The sequence below is a fragment of the Macaca fascicularis genome, chromosome 12 (genome assembly GCF_037993035.2).
Source record: "Macaca fascicularis isolate 582-1 chromosome 12, T2T-MFA8v1.1".
Taxonomy (NCBI): Eukaryota; Metazoa; Chordata; class Mammalia; order Primates; family Cercopithecidae; genus Macaca; species Macaca fascicularis.
In genome coordinates, this window is record NC_088386.1 from 108988761 (window position 1) to 109011732 (window position 22972).

Here is a 22972-nt window from a genome sequence, read left to right on the forward strand (position 1 = left end):
CATAATAACAAAAATGTAGAAACAACCTAAATGTCCAACAGTGAATGAGGAGTAAATTAAATCACCAAGTATCATCAGTGTATAAAGGTATTATATGCACCCAAGAACAATGTTGGTATTAAAAAATATCCTAAATTAAAAATTGAGTCATAGGGCAAGTATGCACCATGCAACCCTATTTGTATTACTAATAGGAAAGGAAACAAAATATGTAGACACATAATTGTGCTAGTATATACTAAAAAATTATGGAAAAATAATTAAGGAATTGGTAGCACAGGAAACTGAGGACTAAGGTTACTTGAGTGGTGGAGCTTTTTTCATTTTACATCTTTCTCTACTGTTTTAACTTTATACTATGTTCCTATATCATTTTTATCTAGAATCTCTATTTAGACTGCTCTTTAGCCCCACACTATGTCAGAATTTTGTAATGCTGGCCACATCCCCTGTGGCATGAAGTTTACCACCCACACCCCATCATCCCTAGCACTATCATGCCATAACACCAAAGTTCCAGTTCGGAACTTACGTAATGGATGGTTTCAGGGTTGACATTTCCCCTACCACTTTTCCCATTTCTTCACATCCTTATGTTATGTGTGTTGATTTCTGCCTTTCTTTCTCTAAAATCTAAGCTCCTTTGAGAGAAGGGTCAATGCTGCCTTAATCCTAACTTCCCACAAGGGCATTCTAGCAGGTACCAGTAATAAATAAACATTAGATTTGTTTTTTTATGAGATTATAGTTTTAAGGTTAAAATTGTATTTACAAGGGAAGAATTTCCTACTTTCCTGACCCTATAGAGTTGGTAATAAATCACCTTGAGACTAGAGAAAGAAACACTGAGGTACTTTACTTTAAGCTTATAAATAATTTGTAATTATTAAACAATAAAGTAAATGATGGTAAAAAGGAGATAGAAATAGTTCTAAATAAAAATTTTAAAAGAAAATATGCAGACTTGCAACAGGTATGTCATATGGTACAAGGGAACACAAAGAAAAATTTGACTGAAGAAAAAAATATTATAATAGTTTCCTCATTTCCAATACTGTCAACTACAATTTCAAAAAACAAAGCAAACACATTGGTTTCAGCTCATGGTACACATTTATAACAGTGAATAAGAACTACACATCAGAATGGAATGATTATTGATTTCTTAATGGATTACTGCTGCACAAATTTACACTCACCAAAAAACCATCAATCTTTGGGTAATAATTATAGACCTATCACAGCCCATACAGCATTCTGACTGAATTGAAACTTACTGCTATCTGCCGGGAAATGACCAATTTTCTACTTCTCCAGCTCCAACCACAATACAGAATGGTGAGCAGCTACTTACATCAAATGCTATTATAGGACATGGTTTGTAACAGCCACAGCATACACCATTTGTAAATCGCTATTAGAGAGGTAAACAATCAGGTCCTGGTGGACTTTTCTTATTATTCATTAGCTTTGAAAACTGTAAATAAAGTGGGTATAAGGCAGTTACACTTATCAAAGACCTTTCATTAGTGGCAGGTTGTGGAGAAGGGGTCAAGGGCAAACAGTACATTAGTTGAGGTCATGCTATTCTGACTTTACATCCTAATTTCAAACCTCTTCCCAAATCAGCACCAGAATCTCTGTAACTATAAAATTACATAGTTCTCTTTCTAAATCCTAAGGATGTTCTCAGTAAATAGCATTTTTACTAAATATCCAGTGGAATACCAATACAACTAAGATACTATTTTCCAAAAAGATAACCCCATTATGTCAGTTTCGCCTAGCGGTCCTTAATCATTGAATAATGATGTGAAACAGTATTGATCAATTAAGTTTGTAATTGTCATATTTTCCAGCTGTAGTAGTGTTAATAACACCACTTCCTTCCAGATAGTTAATTCCATTCTGAACACCTTATTTGAGCTATATTACACACAAATAGTCCTAGCATAAAGATAGCTAATCCAGCCCAAATAAAAGTAATTTGAAATCAATAACACACTTGTTTGCATTTTCTCTTTAGGTCCTAATCTATCATCAAAGTTTTTGGTTAGATATGTCAACATTCTTTTCTAAAGAATTATAACATGCAATTTTTCCACTCAATTAACTAACTTAAGAATACATGTATTTCCAAAATATCCTAGGAACTAAAGAAATGAGATTTGATTGTTTTTATAAAGCATTCCCCTTCCTAAGAGGCTATTAAATTACCATGATGATCAACCATAATAATTAAAATACTATTAAGTATAATATAAAAGCAAATAGAAAAAGCTAAATAAAGTTACCATTATAAAATAAAATAGATTTGTGAAATACCACAATAAATTTGTGAGATGGTGAAATGTGAGGATGCAAACTTGTTTTGTTTGTCTGTTTAATAAAAAAAGATATTCTAAATCTTAAAACAAGGCAAAAAAAAAAAGTATTTCCTAGAATGCTAGTGGTAACTTTAGAATGGGGTTGGTATTCATTAATTTTCCAACCCTAGAAGCCTTATCTAATACATACTAAAAAGCTATATGCAAATATTTGCAGTCTATAAATGACAACAGCAAATGTGCCAAAAAATGAGCTAAGTGCTCTATGCAATTGTTGCATTTATTTCTTCAAACCTTAAGGCAAGTATTATTATTATACAATTTTACAGCTGAAGGAACTAAATTTAGGAAATCTAAGGAAGATTCCTAAGGTCACATAGCTATTAGGTTGAAAAACAATGGAGTATCAGTAATCCCTTATGGCTTAACCCAAAAGTAGGGTGCACAACCAGGACTCCAAAGCAGGTCTATGTAATATGAAAGTCAGTATTCTTAACTACTTCTACAGGGCCTCACCCCAAAACATAAGAGTGTATCATGTAAAGCAAAGAACACCAAGCCAAGAGCCAGAAGATAAGGTTTTGTTGTTGTTGTTGTTGTTGTTGTTGTTGTTGTTGTTGTTGTTGCTGTTGAGACAGAGTCTCGCTCTGTCACCCAGGATGGAGTGCAGTGGTGTGATCTCAGCTCACTGCAACCTCCGCCTCCCAAGTTCAAACTATTCTGCCTCAGCCTCCAGAGTAGCTGGGATTACAGGCGCAGGCCACCACACCCCACTAATTTTTTTTTTTTTTTTTTTTTTCCGTATTTTTAGTAGAGACAGGGTTTCACCATTTTGGTCAGGCTGGTCTCAAACTTCTGACCTCAGGTGATCTACCCGTCTCAGCCTACCAAAGTGCTGGGATAACAGTCGTGAGTCACGGTACCCAGCCAAGATACGGTTTTTTAAATGTTGTTGTACTACTCTCTCCCCATGTGACTTTCACCTCAATGTACAGATTTCTAAAATAGAGGGTTTAGAATGAATGCTACAGTGTAAAATACTTTATTGGCTTTACAGACACACACAGAGAATTCTATTTATGGAAGGGAAAGAACAAGAAATCAGTTCATTTGTGAGTCCACATTTATTGTCTACTACATTCCTGGCCCTATTACATGAATGAACAAGCCAAATATTCCTCAAATGTGTGTTGGGAGAAGAGATAAATACATAAATTAAATAAATTCAGATACTATTAAGTATAATAAAGAAAATAAGACAGGATAATGTCACAGAACGCCTGGAGAGGGGCTTATTTATCTAGGATGCTCAGGCAAAGCCTCGCCAAGGAGGCGACAGTTAAATGGAAATAAGAAAAGAAGGAGGCTTTCATGCAAAACCAGGAAGAAAACGTGTCCCAAACCAAAGAAACAGCAAGTACAAAGGTCCTTAGGCGGGAATGAACTTGCCATGTCCGGGAAAAGAAAAAGGGAAGAAGTATTAAAAGTTCAGTGAACAGGGAAAGAATAGAGAAGAGGAAGTCAGAGATGGAGGCAGGGCCACAGCCTTTAGGAACTTACAGACTTTGGAAAGGAATTTCAGTTGTATTCTAGTTTCAATGGAAAGCTTTTGTGTTTAAAGCAATGAATTGTTATAATCTGATTTGGGTTTTAGAAAGTCAGGCTCTGTCTATTGTGTGGAAAACAAACTATAGAGAAGCAAGAATGGAGGCAGGAAGACTGGTTAAACTGTTGCAACATTTTAGGCTTAAGGTACTAGGAAATGATGATAGACTAAAGTTACAGTAGCAGGCCTGGTGAGAATTGTTTAAATTCAGGATGTATTTCAGAAGCGGAGCCAAGGATTTCTGATAGACTGGATGTGGGATTTCCTTTGAGGAAAGAAACAGTGCTAGATGCAGAGTTGAAAGTCATCAAAGCATCTATAGTATCTAAATAAATAAACTGTGAGAGAGAAGAGGACCTGTACATAGAGATATACGGGCTGCAAACAGATGAAGGTGAGTACCAGATGTTTTCTGATCACTGAATAATTGGCAGCTATTGATTATAATCAATAGCTTCTATTGAGACTTCTAATGAAGCCACACCTTCTCTATTTCTTCTCTTTAGATAGGGACACTAGATCTTACTGTTCTATCAAAAGTTTCTAGTTTTCTGATATCCTCTAACTGGATCATTTCCTTTACCTCAATAGTCAGTAATCTAGAAAATAAAAACATGTGGTAAAAATAGAAACTCAGAAACAAATACTAATCACTAAGCTAGGGTCTCTGACAGGCAGGAGGGAAGTCAAAATACCAAAGCATGAGAGCATTTTAGAGCAATAAATGCTTTGTTATAAACTGATAAACACAATTAATAGACATTAATCACCAAAGCTGTGCCTACCTAGAGATGTGATCCTGAGAACACAGTAAGATCCAAAATATTCATAAACTTCACACTTGAAAAGGAAGCAGTGGGGAAGCACTGAAGTTCCCCACCAACCTTAAGACCCACCCAAGTAGGGAAAAATCAATTTTAATTGTGATTTAAAATAATCTTACTAGTAGCTGAAAGTGTTTTACAGTAATTCAAAGGAAAAGAACGTCAAACAGAAAATTACAGATTGATTACCACAAACAGTTCTTTTTGGCACATAAATGTATATGACTTGATTATCATTAAATTGCTACTAAAAATATATAGATACAAGCTTGAATTTTCAGTTCAGTTCGGATTAAGTACACTGCTTTCATATATATGCCAGTTAGATATTATGGTCTTAATTCACAGAAGCATATGCCAAGCAAATTATATTTCATGAGCTTCCAAATAACACAAAGTTTTGTTGTAATGTTAAAGGGGAAAAAAAAAAACAGTGAAAGACAATAAAAGACTACTTCTTAACAAGATGATCTGTTACAATGTAAACAAAGAGAATACATGGTATTCTTTAAGTTATTAAATATACTGGCTTATTTCTTGCAGCTATAGGAATGATCACAAACAAATGCTTGCAAAACTAGATAATGATTGCTCATGTAACAAATTGCTTGGACATATTTAAGCAAATATTTCTAGTAAGAATTAAACTGAGGGGGAATGTAAATGTTGGGATAAAACTGGGGGAAATGTCTTTTGTAAACACTGTGTATACGAACCCAGGTACTGTTACAATAATCACAGACAAATGTGATGATTATCACAACTGCTCTAAGAAAATGGAGGTCTGGCTCACAATCTGGCATAAACAGAACTGTCTTAACAGTTTTAAGGAAGAGCCATTTGATTCACAGGATTCTAAATGATCTTTGGGATTTAGCTACTGGATAAAAGTTTATTGAAAACAACATTAGAATTACATGCCATTTTCATGTATATCTACTAAATGAGTGATTTATGACTTGAAAGATTTGGATCATGAAGATCAGAAATATTCATGACTCAAAATAATAATAGTAACAATAACTTTTAAATTGTATCTTTCAGATTTTCCAATAATACCTCTGACCTGTTTGTATACACATTTCAAGATTCTCTAGGTATACCTTAAAGTGTTTTATAAAATCTATCTCTAAATCTAGAGTGACACTGAAAAGATGTATATTTTGAAGCCATGTGAAGATTTTGAAGCCATGTACTTGAGAAGCTTTTAGTTCAATGTAGTACTTTGCTTGAATGAGTGTTGAGAAGAGAGTTAAAAGTTGTCTATGCTAGAGCCAACGTTAGTACATTTATTTTAAAACTGCCTTCTGGGTAAGACTAGCTGAGTGATTTGGTCTCTGGTATCCTCAACACAGATAGCATAACTAAAGTAACCTATGGGGTTAATCTGAATAATAACGCCTGGAATAACTGAGAGATGTCTCTAATGCATTCAGTCAATCAGATAACCAACACATAGGGATATTAACTCATAATATATTTTAAAATAAACAGCCAATCTTCTTAATTGAGAGACTACTATGTACAAGGCACTGTGTTAGCTGCTGTGGAAAAGATAAATGAATATTTCTTAAATTATTTCTTAAAATGTATGAGGCCCTGTGATAAAAGCTTTACTAAGTTTATTAACCCTCATAACAACTCCAAGAGACAAGCACTAACTCTCCCTATTTTGCAAATGAGGTCATGGAAACTAAAACACAGCACAGGCAAGATACTATCCCAGTTGGTTAGGTGCTAAAAGTCATATTCTGTCTGCTACCCTCAGGCTGCAGAGATTACAAAGGCATTTTCCCTGCCCTCAAGGAGTTTCCAGTTACACAGAGGAGATAAGATGTACTCAAGAAATTAAGTAATGATAAAAAGGATAGGAAGTGATAAAGGCATCCAAACTTTTAGAGAAGGGACTCTTGGATTAAAAATATATATATATCATATGGAATTAGGGATCGACTGTCCTGTGCCTATGACAATAGTAACTCTGACCCCAAAAAGGTGAAAGTTCACTCATGAAAATGTCTGTTTATGTATACTCTAATGTGAAATCCTTTTAAACTGAATATTCTGTTTTATCCTTGATTCTACCCAAGAGAAGAGGAAAGAAAAAACACTGCTGGGGTATGTATATGTGGTTCTGAGAATTCCAGATATGCAATAGAGACATGAATTTAATATAACATATAGCAACATAAGTATGGAAATTCATAAAATTTCAGAGCTATACTAGGAGTTCATTCGCCAACACATCTAGTATACAAGTAAATAAGTCCATCCTAAAAACTGACTCTGGACAAGGTCACCTAGGGAGGTACACCATGCAGCCAAGAACTGCCAGCAAACACATGTTCTGAATTGCCATCCTCAAATGAAATGCATTACTACCACTTAATTACCATTTCAATTATACCCCTCACAGAGTAGGTTTATGTGTGATTCACTTTAATTAGGTAATTTTACTTTTATTTCTTCAGTAATTGATTTGAATACAACAGAATTAATAGTCTCATATTGCATACACATTTCTTTTCAAACAAAAACTCTGAGTCTGTCTACCTGACAGCACTCAAACAGATGAAAAGCAGAAATATTCAGGAAGCGATCCAGATATATTGTGTTCCATGCAATGGTTTGGACTAATTTTTAAAATTATTGTTGATTAAAAGCAGACTAAAAGCATGTCCTTCCTAGAAGACTATTTGATACATGTTTGTGGGATCTGTCTCTTAGTTATTATGCAATTCAACTTTTTTCTCATACTCTTTTATCTAACAATAAAATAGGAGCTATCATTCTGGCTAACTTACCATGAGCCAGTCACTGTTCTGGAAGCTTTAAATATATTGTCTCTAATGCTTACCACTCCTCTGACAGAGAGCAATACCCCCTTTTTACAAATAAAACTGAGATTCCAAGAGACGGAATATCTGTCTGGGGGCCACACATTTGACATATATTAGGTCCCACTTCTTTATATGCCACAGAGGGAGAGAAACAGGAAAACTTGCTCAATTCTGTAATTTTTAAAAACATGTTGATTGACCAGGCGCGGTGGCTCACGCCTGTGATCCCAGCACTTTGGGAGGCTGAGGTAGGCAGATTACTTGAGGTCAGAAGTTCAAGACTAGCCTGACCAACATGGTAAAACCCAGTCTCTACTAAAAACACAAAAATGTGCTGGGTATGGTGGCAGGTGCCTGTCATCTCAGCTACTCGGGAGGCAGATGTTGCAGTGGAGCCGAGATCGTGCCACCGCACTCCAGCCTGGGTGACAAAGACAGACTCCATCTCAAAATAAGTAAATAAATAAATAAATAAATGTTTACTATTTTCCAGTAATAAAATGCTAAGTGCTATCAAAAAGAGTAGATTCCTCTGACACTGGTTGCATAAATGTTAAGCTCAAGTTTTGATCAGCACATACTATGCTAGATGTCAAAGCGTTTTGAAAAAAGTACCTTACAAATAAAATGGTATTCTCAAAAAATTAGCCGGGCGCGGTTGTGGGCGCCTGTAGTCCCAGCTACTCGGGAGGCTGAGGCAGGAGAATGGCGTGAACCCGGGAGGCGGAGCTTGCAGTGAGCCGAGATCGCGCCACTGCACTCCAGCCTGGGCGACACAGCGAGACTCCGTCTCAAAAAGAAAAAAAAAAAAAACAAACAAATAAAATGGTATTCTTAATAGACTTAAAATTTGTTTTTTTTAAGCAAGTTAAATATATACCCTGATCTTTTTATTATTGTTATTATTATTTATGGGCTTAGTAAACCTTTTCTTCAACAATGATACACATGTAAAGTTTATCTCACATCTGATAAATTTTTACCACAGTATTAAAACAGATTAATTTTTTAAAAATGTCTCAATGGGTAAAAGCCAACCTGAGCCTTCTAAATCTCTAACAGAGTATGATCTCAAGAAAGTCTTCTGGAACCCTCAGTGCCTGTGTCTTAGACACTTCAAGAGGAAAATGGAAAAACCAGAGATCAGAGGACAAAAACTGGATGCAAAACCCCATCTCATCTGCTCAATATCAAGTTCCTTCTTCATTGCCACCTCCCAAGAAGGGGAAAAAAAGGCAGAGAAAGTTCTTTCTGGCAGCCTTGCAGTCTCCCTAACCCCCTACCAATCTCCTTTCCCACTAAAGTAAAAAGACAACTGAGGGGCAAGATCAAAGTTTACAGCATCCATGATAATTCAGGAATATGACCAGTTAGGGTATCTCTCACACACACAGTATAGTACACAGTCATTTTTGCAAAAGATAAAAGCAATAGATTAGTCCAAGATGGCCACTGGTAATAGCACTGGTTTATAACTAATATAACTTAATAACCAGGCACCACTAACTTTTATCCTGCTTTAATTGGCTAATTGTTCTAGAATCAATCCCTTAGGACACAGTTCTTTTAACCAATCTACCCCATCTCCAATTCCCTGGCTTTCAAATATCTGAAGAAGTATGCTTCTTTCTACTGAATCTAAATGCTTATTCATTTAGCTTCTACCAGAAACCATTCTAATCTTATTGCCACATTCCTCATCGCTTAAGCAGGCAGCTTCCTTGATTCACTTATAAATTCTGATTTATCTTTATTTATTTCTTTGTGAAGAAAGAAAAAGGGGAGGAAAAGATGCTAATTTTCATTTACTCTATTGCTCTCTCCAGGAGATCTACTAACTCAAGTGGAGTCTGTGGCTTGTCCTCCACTTTTGAATCTGTTATGTTTATTTTCTTTCTTCTGGCTCCAGCTTTCTTCTATGCTCTCTATACTTCACAGCTCTTCTCTTTCTTTTATAGGCCTTAAGTTATCTTCACAGGTTCTACCTCCATTAGCAACATACCAGAGTTGTCTTGCTAAAAATAGTTTCTCTTTAATAGTTTTAATGTAAAAAATTAGCAACATTCAATGGAATTTTAAATTGATGAATAAGAAAAACAGACTAAGGCTCTTTTTTAAAAGTAAACTTGTTTGTTGCATACAAGATAGAATTGAAATTCTATGTTTTAACTCATTCTACTCAGATTTATTTTGCCGTCAGATGCCAAAATGTTTCCTTAATATTGATATGTCATTTTAATATTTATATGTACATTATTTAGTGTATGACATTTCATGCTAGGAATGAATACTACTCATAAAACAACTCAGAGTATGTAACATTTGGAAAGTCCACTGGAAACAACCTAGCCAAGTGTGGTGGCTCACACCTGTAAACTCAGCTACTCAGGAGGCTGAAGCTGGAGGATCACTTGAGGCCAAGAGTTCAAGATCAGCCTGGACAACACAATGAGAGAGTGAAACCCTGACTCTAAAAAAAAGTATTAAAAATTAGCTGGGCATGGTGGCATGCACCTGTAGCCCCAGATACTTGAGAAGATTGCTTGAACCCAGGAGTTCCAGGCTGCACTGAGCTATAATTGTGACACTGCACTCCAGCCTGAACAACAGAACGAAACCCCATCTCAGGAAAGGAAAAGGAAAGAAAAAGGAAAAAAGGAAAGAAGAGAAAGAGAAAGAAAAGAGAGAGAAGAAAAGAGAAGATAAGAGAAACAAAACGAAACGAAAAGAAAAGTAAAGTATGCCGGGTGCAGTGCATTAAAAAAAAAAAAATTAGCCGGGCATGGTGGTGCGCCTGTAATCCCGGCTACTCAGGAGGCTGAGACAGGAGGATTGCTTGAAACCAGGAGGCGGAGGTTGCAGTAAGCCAGATCGCGCCACCGCACTCCAGCCTGGGCGACGGAGAGAGACTCCATTTCAAAAAAAAAAAAAGAAAAAAGAAAAGAAAGAGCTGGGCGCAGTGGCTCACACCTGTAATCCCAGCACTTTGGGAGGCTGAGGCAGGTGGATAGCCCGAGGTCAAGAGTTTGAGACCAGTCTGACCAACTTGGTGAAACCCTGTCTATACTAAAAAAATTTTAAAAATTAGCTGCACATGGTGATGGGCGCCTGTAATCCCAGTTACTCAGGAGACTGAGGCACGAGATTCACTTGAACCTGGGAGGCAGGGGTTGCAGTGAGCCAAGATCACGTCACTGCACTCCAGCCTGGGTGACAGAGCAAGACACTGTCTCAAAAAAAAAAAAAAGAAAGAAAGAAAGAAAAAGAAAATACCTTACATTTTGAGTAAATCTATAGTAAGATAGTATTCAATAAATCTGAAGATAGCATTTGTACATGAAAATGCCCGATTTCAGTATTTATCACTGATGACAGCTGATCATTTTTATGAGTCTATAATTTCACTGAAATTTCAAAGTTAAACGGATGTAATCAGAGCCACTATCAGTTTTCTGGCTCCACACTTTCTTTTAGATGATGGCTGAGTGAATTAATTTGTCTTTTCTTTAAATTACACAAATAACATATGAATTTATTTTTTGTAAGAGACTTAAAGAATGTAGAACTATTTAGAATAAAATGTAAAATAACCTGTTTACCCTCCTATATTCCAAAATAAACTATATCAAGTTTTGATGTTTCCTTCTTGTTCTTATTCTTTGCTTTCACACATTCACATGCATACACATGCACACATATGCTTTTAAAAACATAAATGGCATTATCACATACATAGAGTTGTATGAAATCAATTGTCTAGTTAACTATAGCTTCTCTGGCTGAAAAAAAAAATCTTTTCAAATTTGTTACAAGTATTATACTCAAAATGCAAGACCAACTAAAACTATGCAAATGTATCCCCCAAAATTTATGCAAACAGCATTACTGCGATTATTTATGTAAAAATAATTTATTTTAAACTGTGTTTTGTTGCAGTACGGGGGTGTTTCTTTTTGTTTGTTTTTAGTTCCAAAAAAATTAAACCTAAAACTATCATTAGGTCATTAATGTGTCATAATTCAGACAGATGGCAGTGTGTAAATTCATGCTTTGAGAACTTACAAACAGCAGACTTACAGAAAAATCTCATACTTACTTTCATAGTTCTAAGTTATGTCTAGTCACAATCTATTGCTGCTTTCAAGTAGTTTTCAAAAATGTAATAATGTAATAGAAGTCATTTTATATTTCTAAATACTACATTCGAGTCAGTGTTTTTAAGGTGTAAGTCATTTTAAAGCAGTACACAGAAATGATTAGGTACCGCCTATTTTTAGTACCTAAAAATTATTGAATAGCTCAGTTTTCAAGCTTTAGATGATATATGGGTGATCTGAGCAAACATTTCCAACAGAAATAGACAGATCTTTTACAATCAGGAGTTAAACACACATCCTCAGCCCTAAAAACTATAGAAATGCCACTTTTCAGTCTAAAAAGCAACAGATGTGTTGAAAACAAAGTGATCTACTTCAGACCATCTGAATAATAAGCATATTGGCATAAGTCTGATTAGAAGACCGATATTTCCATATGTAAATATTACTTGTTAAAATGTATATTTTTAAACAACAAGGACATTTATGAAAATGGCCATAAAAGAAAATGTTTTATATACTTGTAGAAGAAATTAAGCCTCTTTAGAACGCAACCAGAAATTCTCACTGTTAATTCAACTGAAAACAGAGCAACATAGTACCCTACCACTTCAAAATATGATCAAGCCCTGCATGTTGATGTCTTAGTAAGAAGTAGGTAGAGCTGACATAGACAAGTGTAAGGAGAACTACAGCTTCAATGATAATGAGAGCAATGACAAAAACGTCAAAAGTGTAGACACCCAGAATGTTAATTCATTAGAACGTGACTTCACACTGATTAATTATACACTCATCAAAATATCTGGAGTGCATAAGAAAAGCTAATTGAAGCATTCCATCTTGTATATGCTACTAAAAACAGTTTAAATAAGTGATAGAGAACTGGCTTTAAAATTACAAGTGTATGGAATTAAATCTGTAACCTTAAATGTGCTATATCAAGATATTAATAGTAGTAATGAAGATGATGATGGTGGTATCATGGAAACATCTACATTAACATTAATGTGGATTCCACTGAACATGGTTGTATAGAATCAGAAAACATAAAAGCTGTTTAGAACCTTAGAGATCAGCTTTTGGGACCAATTTGAACATTACAAAATCTTTTTCAGAGTGAGACATTATAAAAATAACACATTCCCAAACAGAAAAAATCACAAGTAAATTAGGATTTTGGATTATTTCAACAACTAAGAAATCAAGTTTCCAAATTTTTTTTCAAGTAGGTCAGAAGCATATTATTTAAATAGACATATGTAATATGCTAATCTTAAGTAGTTCCTTCATTCAACAAATATTTACAGGGCTCCTACAATGCATACAATGCTTATGCTAGGGATGAAGAGGCATGACCATTTTCCTCAAAGATTCACGTCTGGAAAACCTGATTAATTTCTTTATAATCAATGTATGGCCCCCAAATAAATCTATATGCTTTGAAAAGTTACTTAATTCACACTCAGTAATTAAGACAGCTTTCCCACTAACTAACATGAAATACAACAGTTTGCTATAAAATCTCATTTACTGCGGTCAGATCACTTCAATAATTTCAAGAGACTGGTTTGGTGTTTTTTTCCTTCTGACCTATAAACTGGAAAGTGCCTCTAATATCAACAACTAACTTAAGGATCTTTCTCAGGTGGTAATGCTATTTTCCATCTTCATCTAAAATAGATATTAAGAACTCTTAAACTGCTGACCACATCACCTATCGAGATTTCTGTGAATGGAAGTTTGAATTTATGGCAATAGTAGCTGAAGGAAGTATCCTTTATGGGCATTACAAGATTGTCTTCATCGAGTTAGGCTACAAAATCAACATTTTACAAATTAAAGCAGAAATATAAATCACATTAAAGAAAATGAATGGATCCCAGGCCAGAAAGAACTGGTCGTAACCTGATTGTATGTATTAATATAGGTTAAAGACTGATTATGGGGGGTTTAGCCTAGGAAGCCAAGGGGGGAAAAAAAAAAAACGACTCTCTGAAGTATTTTGGTTGAACATCGACGTAGGGAATCTAAATCCATGTCCATTCAAAGGAGAAAGAACTGGACAAAGGATTTCCACCATAATTATCCAAATAGCAATGCTATCTCTATTGTGATGCTGAATATATTAGGCTCTCTTAGTCTAATGCCATTAAACATTTGAATTATATAACTACCTCCCTTTATTCAGATTCCTTGCTCAGTAAATGACCTTTACTGATTACCCATATAGGTCAGTTCACAAGAACAAAATGATCTGGTGAAGCCAACTAGAGTGATCTAGCTCCTATGTTTGTTGGTTGGATATGCGTGTGTGTGTGTGTGTGTGTGTGTGTGTGTGTGTGTGTGTGTGTGTGTGTTTTAGTTTTAATCAATATCTAAACATGAACTGGCATTTTGATTTTAAATATCAATTTCGTAAACTTCTTTAATGTCAGTCAACCTTGAGATACAGATCCACTCTAAGTGTGCCACAAATCTAGTTTCAGAACTTGCAAGGATGAGTGTCAAATCCTGCATTATAAATAATTCTGTGGGAAATGTTATCCTGTGAGAACCTATCTAAGTGGCTGGTTGCCCTTTTGTCTGTTTCACTATACATCCTCAAATTTATACACGTTTGAAAAACTCTTGGATGTAAAAGGTGATAAGCAGCTCATTAATCTATAATAAAGTCACAGTTAGCACATCACACTCATTTACTTCTAAATGTAATAAGCATTATTACGATCTCATACAAAATATCAATTCATTTGGACCCTTGAAGATAACATCCTTCTCTAGAAAACACCCCAAGCCTTTTTTTTGAGCCCCAGCACCAGCAATGCATCATACACAGTAAGTGCTTAATAAGTGTTTGCTGGATCAATGATCGAAAGATGAAAAATATCTCTCTAGGGAGTTCTGACTCTCCACATACAGGAAATCTCAGAAGAAGTGTTTCTAGCATTAACATTCATTTGGAATTCTATGGTGTCTTGGGTAGTCAGTGCTTACGTTTTTAAGATGGAATTCTATAATAAATATTTTAGAATAAGTATATTAACTAACATATTATCTATGCTATACGTTCCCATCTAGGTAACCTCATCCCAAGGGGTATGATATTATATTTTTTAAAAATAAATTATATACAAAATCATTTTTAAATAATATATATTGTATCTGCATATTTATCTCAAAGTCTTCAAAAAGGCTCTGGTGAGGAGTATGAAATTCCTCATCTATTAACGTGGCAGGACTGACCAGTATTTAGCTAACAACCTGTAACAAGTATGCAATATTTTCAAGAGCATATTAATTTATAAAGAAACAGGTTGCAGAATAAAGACAGAGCATTAGAGTAGAGGCACTGGAGTATATGGCATACATTAGTCTTACGATTTTTTTAAAAACATAGAAGTTATGATATTAGATATACCACAAAATGCTGAAGAGCTTTTTGTTTAAAAATCAGTGAGTCAATCACATCAATTAATTCAACTTCTGAGACTAGCATAAAGGATTCCATTAAGCAAAGAGTTTATTAAAGCCTATGCGCATGCAATTCAATATAGAATTTTGATTTAATGGGGCAATTGGGGAAACAAGGCCACTGATCAAATACTGAGAATTACTTAGACATGAATGTTTTCAAAATATGGTATTAAACTACTGTTAAAGTAATATGGGCAGAAAAGCAACCAAAACATGGGCTAATATTAGTTTTCTCTAATTAGGAAAATTCATACTTCGGTCTATATCCATGTGCCTAATTGCTATCCCCCTCCCAAATTGAACCCTATGGGTGCTTCAAACCAGAATTGTACTAATCTAAATCTTTTCCAGGAAACTTGTTCCAGTATTTGCTATCTCCACTGACAGAACCTACCACCATCTATCCAGTAATTTAGAGGCTGTCATCCTTGACTCTGTTCTCTCCTTAATTCTACTACCCAAGTACTGTCTACTTTAAGCTGCTAAATATTACCTAGATTCTTCTCCTTCTTTTTTATCCCACTACTACTAGCTTGCATGACTTCTCACTCAATCATTGAAACAGCCTGTTAAAGACGCACCTGCCTATAGACTGGTCCCCATCCACAATCTTTTTCCCCACATTGTAGTCAAATTGATCCATGTCAGTCAAAAGACTGAAGTCACCTACTTTGTTAAAACCATTGACTTCTTCCATGAAAATAAAAGCCAAGTTTCCTCTCAGACAAGATGTTCCATTAACCTGCTTTGATTAACTCTCCAAAATCATTCCTTGCCTCAAATTCCTAGACTCCAACTTTACAGTCTAGAAATACCAATCTGCTTGTATTTCCCAGAATATTGCATGCTATTTCTCACCTCTTATTGTGGATACATTATTTACTGAAAAGGCCTTCCACTTCTCTCCTAAGTCCTATTCATTTAATAAGTCTTGGCTCAAGCAGTCTCTCCCTCTAAAAAATCTTTCCAAACGAGCATCACCTCTCATCCCCCATAAAAATCAAGACACTAAGTTTACTACAGTAAAATGCCCTACTTAATGTCTGTCTGTCCCACTAGAGTATGAGTTCCTGGAGGAAAAGGACTCTATACTACTTATTCACCTTTGGATTCACCTTACAATACCTGGTACATATGAGGTATCCCACAAATATTTATTTCATTGATCAACTAGAATTGAACAGCAAAATGTCAAATGCTTATAACTAATAATTGCATTAAGGCCTACTTCAAATTTAAAACACCTAAACTACTACCCTCAAAGTGCACAATCAACAATTAAACCAACAATTTTATTAGGTATCAGATCACCAAGTGAGAATTTATGGTACTACCAGAAGCATCAAATGAGGTTAGATTTTAGATAAGGACTCTCTAAGAATTGATTCTCTGTAGGAATAGGTACTCTATCACCAGAATTGTTTTCTTTTGTCATTTGTAATGACTGGTATATCTGGAACACCAATAATATGCAGTGATGTGCTTTACATATAATCAAAACCACAAAACTATACTCAGGAACATCGAGCGCCAGCCCCCTCCCCAATTCTGACATATCGACAAACTCTATTTCTTTCTTAACCAAAATCTTCATAGATGCTTTAAATAATGGAGGGTTCCTGCTTCAATTTTTACCCAAAATTATCAGAAATCCCTATCTTTCTTCCCTGGACCTGTGCAATAAACAGAAAAGAGCAAAAGACCCAGATTTCAAATAGATTTGGATTTGAAAACAAATCCTTTTTCTTATGACTCATAGGTCCATAAAAAAGTAACTTGACTGCTCTGAGTAATAGCAGCAGTGATTATTTATTGAGTCTTAGCATGTGCCAGAAGTTGTGCTGAGTATTTTGCACATATTGCCTTATTGAAATCTCACAACAGCCCATTGAGGTAAGTATTGCTTATCCCTATACTACAGATAAGGAAACTGGAGCTCAAAGATGTGAAGTGACATGGCCAAGGTCATACAGCAAAATAGGAATTCTAACCCAGGCCAGCAAAATTGCAAAGCCCGTATTTTTAACCACTCACAATCTACTGCTTCTGAGCCTCAGTTTTAAGTATTATAAAATGGAGTAATTACATGCCTACCTCACAGAATTGATGTGGAGACAAAGTGAAATAATAAGTAAAGCATCTAATATACTAAGTGCACTCAATAAAGGATGCCCCTCTTCCTTCTCTCACTCCAGTGGTGATTATAACATTTATAATAAAGGAAACTGTCCCTAAATGTGCCTTACCTATATCAAAACAGAGATATATTGGGTCTCAATTAATTCACAAAAGGAAAATACTAACAGGTCAATAAGTACTTTTAACATAAACGGATAAAAAGGAAAAAAAGTGAAGAAAAACAACATATTCTACCTCATTTTAGGACTGGAACCGTGCTATTGATATTTCCAAATGTGATAAAAATATGTAAATATTCAAAATATATCAATATATCAAAAGTTAGGAGAGAAGAGCACAGAACCCAGAGACGAAAATTCATTGCGGCTTACAGGAAGACTCTCAATAGAACATATTCAATGATATTACCTTTTTTTTAAAAAGTACTTCTAGTGGGAAAGACAGATTTTGAACAAAGATAGAGACAATAAGGATAATCTTTCCGCCATAAGTTTTTTTGTTTTTTGAAAACAGACTTTAATTCTCAATACTAAGCAGGATGGGGAGTTAGGAGTGGAATGAGGTGCAAAGAAAAAATTACAGCACTTTTGCTGTTAATTACCAACAAATCTATACATCCTTTACTTTCTTTTTTTTCCCTTTTTTTCCTCTTTTGGTACATAGTTATGACATTTATCTCTGATAGCTGTAAAGAAATTAAATCAGAACTATTTTTATTTAATTCCCTAATAAATAAGAACATTGGGTATATACACAAACCTAAGTACTGTGACTTAAAACAGAACAAGATTTTACATCAAGCCCATCTGGTGTTACATTAGGGTGTGTCCTATAGCAATCCAACCAAGGGTGACTGCCAAACTAAGCTACAGAAGACAACTCAGAAAGCTGGTGAGTCCCATAATATAAGCTCTATTTCAAAAAGTGCAAAAGATTAGCTGATATCACTCCACCCTCATAATAACTCTTCTATTTCTGAAATATTGTTTTCGTCACAAAAATATGGGCCAGTAGTGGACACGGCAGACACCCTGAGAAGGTGATATTGTAGAGATAGCAGTTATCTAATTTACCCACAAGGTAATGTCACAATTATATGTCCCAATCCTGATAACTTCATCTTTCTGCTAAGTTCTCTAAGAGGTAAATTGATTTCTTCAAGCCTCAATTTCCACATATGAAAAATAGAAATCATAATATACTTCTGCCTCACTAGGTTCCAAAAATGGAAACTAGCTAAGAAAAAAATTAATGTGAAGTACTCTGAAAAGAATAAACTAGATTCCCTGACCTGATTATTGGTCAGAGCCTTGTAAAACTAGACTTACTACTTCTACCGATTCCATACATGCCACTTGGTCATCAGACTGATAAATAGCATTGACTGTACAGTTGATCCACTTAAGAGCTTTAAAGTAATAGAAACAAATTTTGCATCATGATGTATTTTCATACCCATTTAAGTAACTACTTGCAAAGTAAATTTGTACATAAACATTATAAAAAATAGGTAAGAAAAATGAAATTAATTTAAAAATTTTGAACTTTAAACAATTTTCAAAATAGTCAGCTGCCAGTATAGAACACTCTGAAACCAATACTGAACAACTATGCAAGAATAGGAAATGAGCTAACCAAGAAATAGAAGGAATCACAAAGTAAGTTTCATCTGATGGGCCGAAATACAATATGGAGTATTTTTATATTGTTCTGTCTGAGATGTCTGTCTCAGATTCTTAACTCCCAGATTCTATTTTTAAAAATCACTTAACACTGTGTATTTCCAATAGCCATCAAGGCATATACTGTCATCCCTGACACAGAAGATTGTCAGCAGACTCAATATGTACACTAATGATCTCAGGCAACAATGCCCATCTTCTTATCAAAGAGATCCTTATTCCAGAAGAAAAAGTTTAAAGTTCTCTAAGAAAATTCATTCGAAACCATAGGAAGTAGTCACTATAAAATGTCAGAATCACTAATACCTCTTACTTCTTCTTAAGTTTATCTTACATGCTAAATTTCAAAACCAAAAACTGTCAGGCACTATAACATTTTTAGTTTTCTCCCAAGTCGCCAGTGCTCTATTCTAGCACTGTCAAATAATGATAGCTGCTGTCATTATTTTTATACAATAGCTGGCAGCAAGTTGCACAGAGACCCTTCATCTTAGAAGAGTTACCAAATACCTCAAACAAATGTTGGGACCTTACAGTAGTACTGACCACCTTCCTAAAGTCAAAATAAGTGAGCTCTCATGCCTTATTGATACTTTTTTGGCCAGAGCGTTAGCTGTTTTATTTAAAAAAAAAAAAAAAAAAAAAAAAAGATTTTACTTATTTTATTTTTTTAACTGTTTAAAAATAACTTTTTTTCCTCCTTACACATATATTCCCATCCTCTCCTTCCTGCTACTAGAAACTGTCTTAAAGGTTTTCACATTTACTTTTAGCTTTAACACTTTCAATCAAAATTGCAATTCTGTTTTTGGAAGCAGCCACCCTCCAGGAAGTATATTTGAAGATATTAAAAAATGCAGAAAATAAATAAGTCCTTTTCATTTAACAAAGTCAACAATGCATGTAAAGGGATTTAGGAAAACCGGTGATCTCAGACACAAGCGATTTGACAGGCCAGATGCACACAAAAATTATTCCAAGTCACGGAAAAACATCAGAGTGACCAATTCTAGGTCTCTTGTACTAATTAACAGACAAGAGTTCCTCTCTATCACTATTTGCTTTGGCAATCTAAAATGCTGATATTCTCCTAGATCTAACAGAGAGGAAAAATGGGTATCTTCTCCATCTAACACCTAAGTGGGTAACCTAGATACTGTAAATAGAGGCTACATAAAGGATGCAAGAGACAGCTCTGAAGTGAGAGCCAAAATATTTAACCTGCAACTCTTTGGAAAAGAATCTGAAAACACGTGCATCTTAGCCAAAACCTGTACTAACATGGAATTGCCACAGGCTAGTAAGTTAAAAAACTCTCTACCAAACATAAGTTTACTGTTGTTGGGTGAGAAAAGCTCAAATGTCAAAAGCACAGTTCTTATGTGTTCAAATTGATCATGCCTACACTCTGCACTGTTTATTTAAAAAGATGAGTGAACTGCCTTTCTGAAGCAAGTACTTGAAAAATCAGAATCAAATTCACAAATAAAGCAGCCAATTAACCAATTGACAAGCATTTTCCTGTGGTTGTGTCTAGGGGATGACAGTCGAGTCTCTGATTAACAGTTACTCCCTACCCGATACATGCAATGTTTCTAAAGCCAACAGCTAACTAATAGAAACTACATATTCATCTCTTTTTACTCTTTGGGAAATTGTGTGAGCTCTCTGAGAAATAAAAAGATTGCACCAAATAACGAGTATATTGAAATGTAAAAATTCTATTGCCTAAATTGTAGTCGTAGTATATTTTTTATCAAATCAACTAGCAAAAAAAAGAATGCAAAAGATTCATTATGAGATTAGCATGATAATCTAGTATACATTCACTCACTAACTTTACTAGTTTTTTCTTTCTAAATGATAAAGGAATTGTACGGACTGCTTCTAGAATTAAATTTTCTTAGGAAATGCTCATTACTTAAAAGAACTATAACTTTTAAATAAATAAAACAAATTCAAATAACTCAATCATAATTTCAAGTCAATAGTTAAAAGTACTTAAAGTTAATAAATTGCAAAATGTATTCAATAGTATTCTATATAAACTGCTTATAATTCACTAGTCTTTACTAATTACTAAGCTCGTAGCTTTATAATAACTTAAAAGTTTCGAGAGCTGTTAGAAGTAAAAAAAAAAAAGTTGCTCTCTCTGGATAGTCAGAATACATTTCTGAATATGCTCACAATTAAGTAGATGATTCACTTTTCTTAGTTACTAAATCTTCAGGGGGGAAACAAAGGAAAGAAAATGCCTTTCCTTCATATACCGGCAGAACAGAAAACTTGTAAATTTAATTATATTTACATGTAAGTCCAATGTCCTTTCTATAACATATAAGAATAAAATATAAATCAAAAGTATAAAGAAAACAAGATTTCAAATTACTTTTGAGTAAGAGTAATAAAGCACTTGCACTTGATAACTAAACTGATAAAACATTGTAATTAAGAAAAAAGCAACCATATTCTTAATTAAGAAAAGCATTTTGTCTTCTGTCACTGACAGCACATAAGTTGCATCTTATTACACAAAAACAATGTATATTATATCAGTAAATGACCCTTTATCAAAAATAATAGCCAAAACTGTCTTTTCCTACAAATTCAAAACATCTTTCCAAATTTTATCAGCTCTTCTCTGAACAAAAGACTTTCAACCTTGTTAGAGAAATGGATATAAATGAGTTCTATAAATTTGCAATTACACTTCACTTCCAATGCTTTGGAGAAAAAACTTTCACATTTTTTAAAAGCAAGTAACACTATAATTTTATCACTGACAGTTTAGCTTTCTACCAAGGCAATATAAAATTATTTCATTTAGTAACTGTGAAGAGTCCTTTGGAAGTGATGTTTCCACATTTTTTACCCAACAACAACAAAAAATCTAGTCATAAACCTGGCAAGTCAAAACAATAACCAGCAAATTCTAACCTTTCTTACCTGATACAGGTAAGCACCAGCTCCCAAATGCCACCTTGGGATAGTTCAGACTAGTAAGCAGGCTCATGTTTTATAATACTAGAATGAACAGGAATAAATCTGTGTTGTTCTTTCTTTAGCAAAATCTATAACAGTAGCTATACCACAATGTGAGAGGACCCACAGACCTAACAAATTCAAGTCTGTTGCTGGAGAAATAGAAAAAAAAAAAATCATAAAACGAAGACTTACTGCTTGTCATGTGACTTGGTGAGGCATGCTGTCCATTGGGTGTGCTTGAGGTGAGGTCAATTGCCATATTGGAGTGTTCCCTTTCGGGTGAAAGCTCATTGTCACCTGCTTTCACAAAATATAATCTTTTGGTTTCTATTCATTGTCACGTAAGATGTAATTACTAACTTTGCTTTATACACGCAATGGCATGCATAGCCTTCAAACTGTAAGGTAATACATTTTTCCCTTAAAAAAAACTATAAGGAAATACCAGTAGAAATATACAGTTGAATGAAAGGATGAAAAGCCATAATCAATCCACAATAAAAAAAATTAACAAAACTTCATTATCTTAATACATAAATTGTTGATTTCTAAAGTATCTTTCAGTTGAAAGAAATAACTTTTCTTTTAACATCTAATTTAATTGCTAAGCATACAGAATATATAATGAGCATTTTCCAAAATGCTAGCTATCAGAGAGAGGATGGAAAAGACAGGTAGTTCAAGAAATGTCAAGTTAGGAAAGCTAATTCTCTTTCACATAATATGTCTGAAAAATTAGGTTACAGAGAAGTAAATATTTAGTACACATCACATTAATAGACATATATGAAACCTAGACTATTCTAAACTTACAACAAAGTAAATTATAAAAAGTAGGAAAGTGCTGATCTGCTAGCTACTATTGATTTAAGTACACTACTTAACTTAGTATATCTCTATATTTCCTTCTTATTTCACTTCAGTGCTGTTATTTTCTCAAACTCATTCAAAGGTGAAATTGTGAACAGATAGAAAAAAAGAATACAGAATTCTTA

At 34.4% G+C, this 22972-nt stretch overlaps 1 protein-coding gene across 20 annotated transcripts in view; it reads right to left on the reverse strand.

The window, feature by feature from the left end:
• The window catches only part of IKZF2 (IKAROS family zinc finger 2), a 151186-nt gene that overhangs the window by 124321 nt on the left and 3893 nt on the right, over positions 1–22972 (reverse strand). For 15 of the 20 annotated variants that reach the window (XM_074010018.1, XM_015432725.4, XM_065526045.2 and 12 more), the window contains one exon: positions 22170–22274. The exons of 3 other annotated variants lie outside the window; for them this stretch is intronic. In XM_074010018.1, coding sequence (XP_073866119.1) covers positions 22170–22274 — 105 coding nt within the window. Of the gene's footprint in view, positions 1–21938; positions 22123–22169; positions 22275–22972 lie in introns of those variants that run through there. 2 more of the 20 variants (XM_005574190.5, XM_005574193.5) reach the window with 1 other exon arrangement.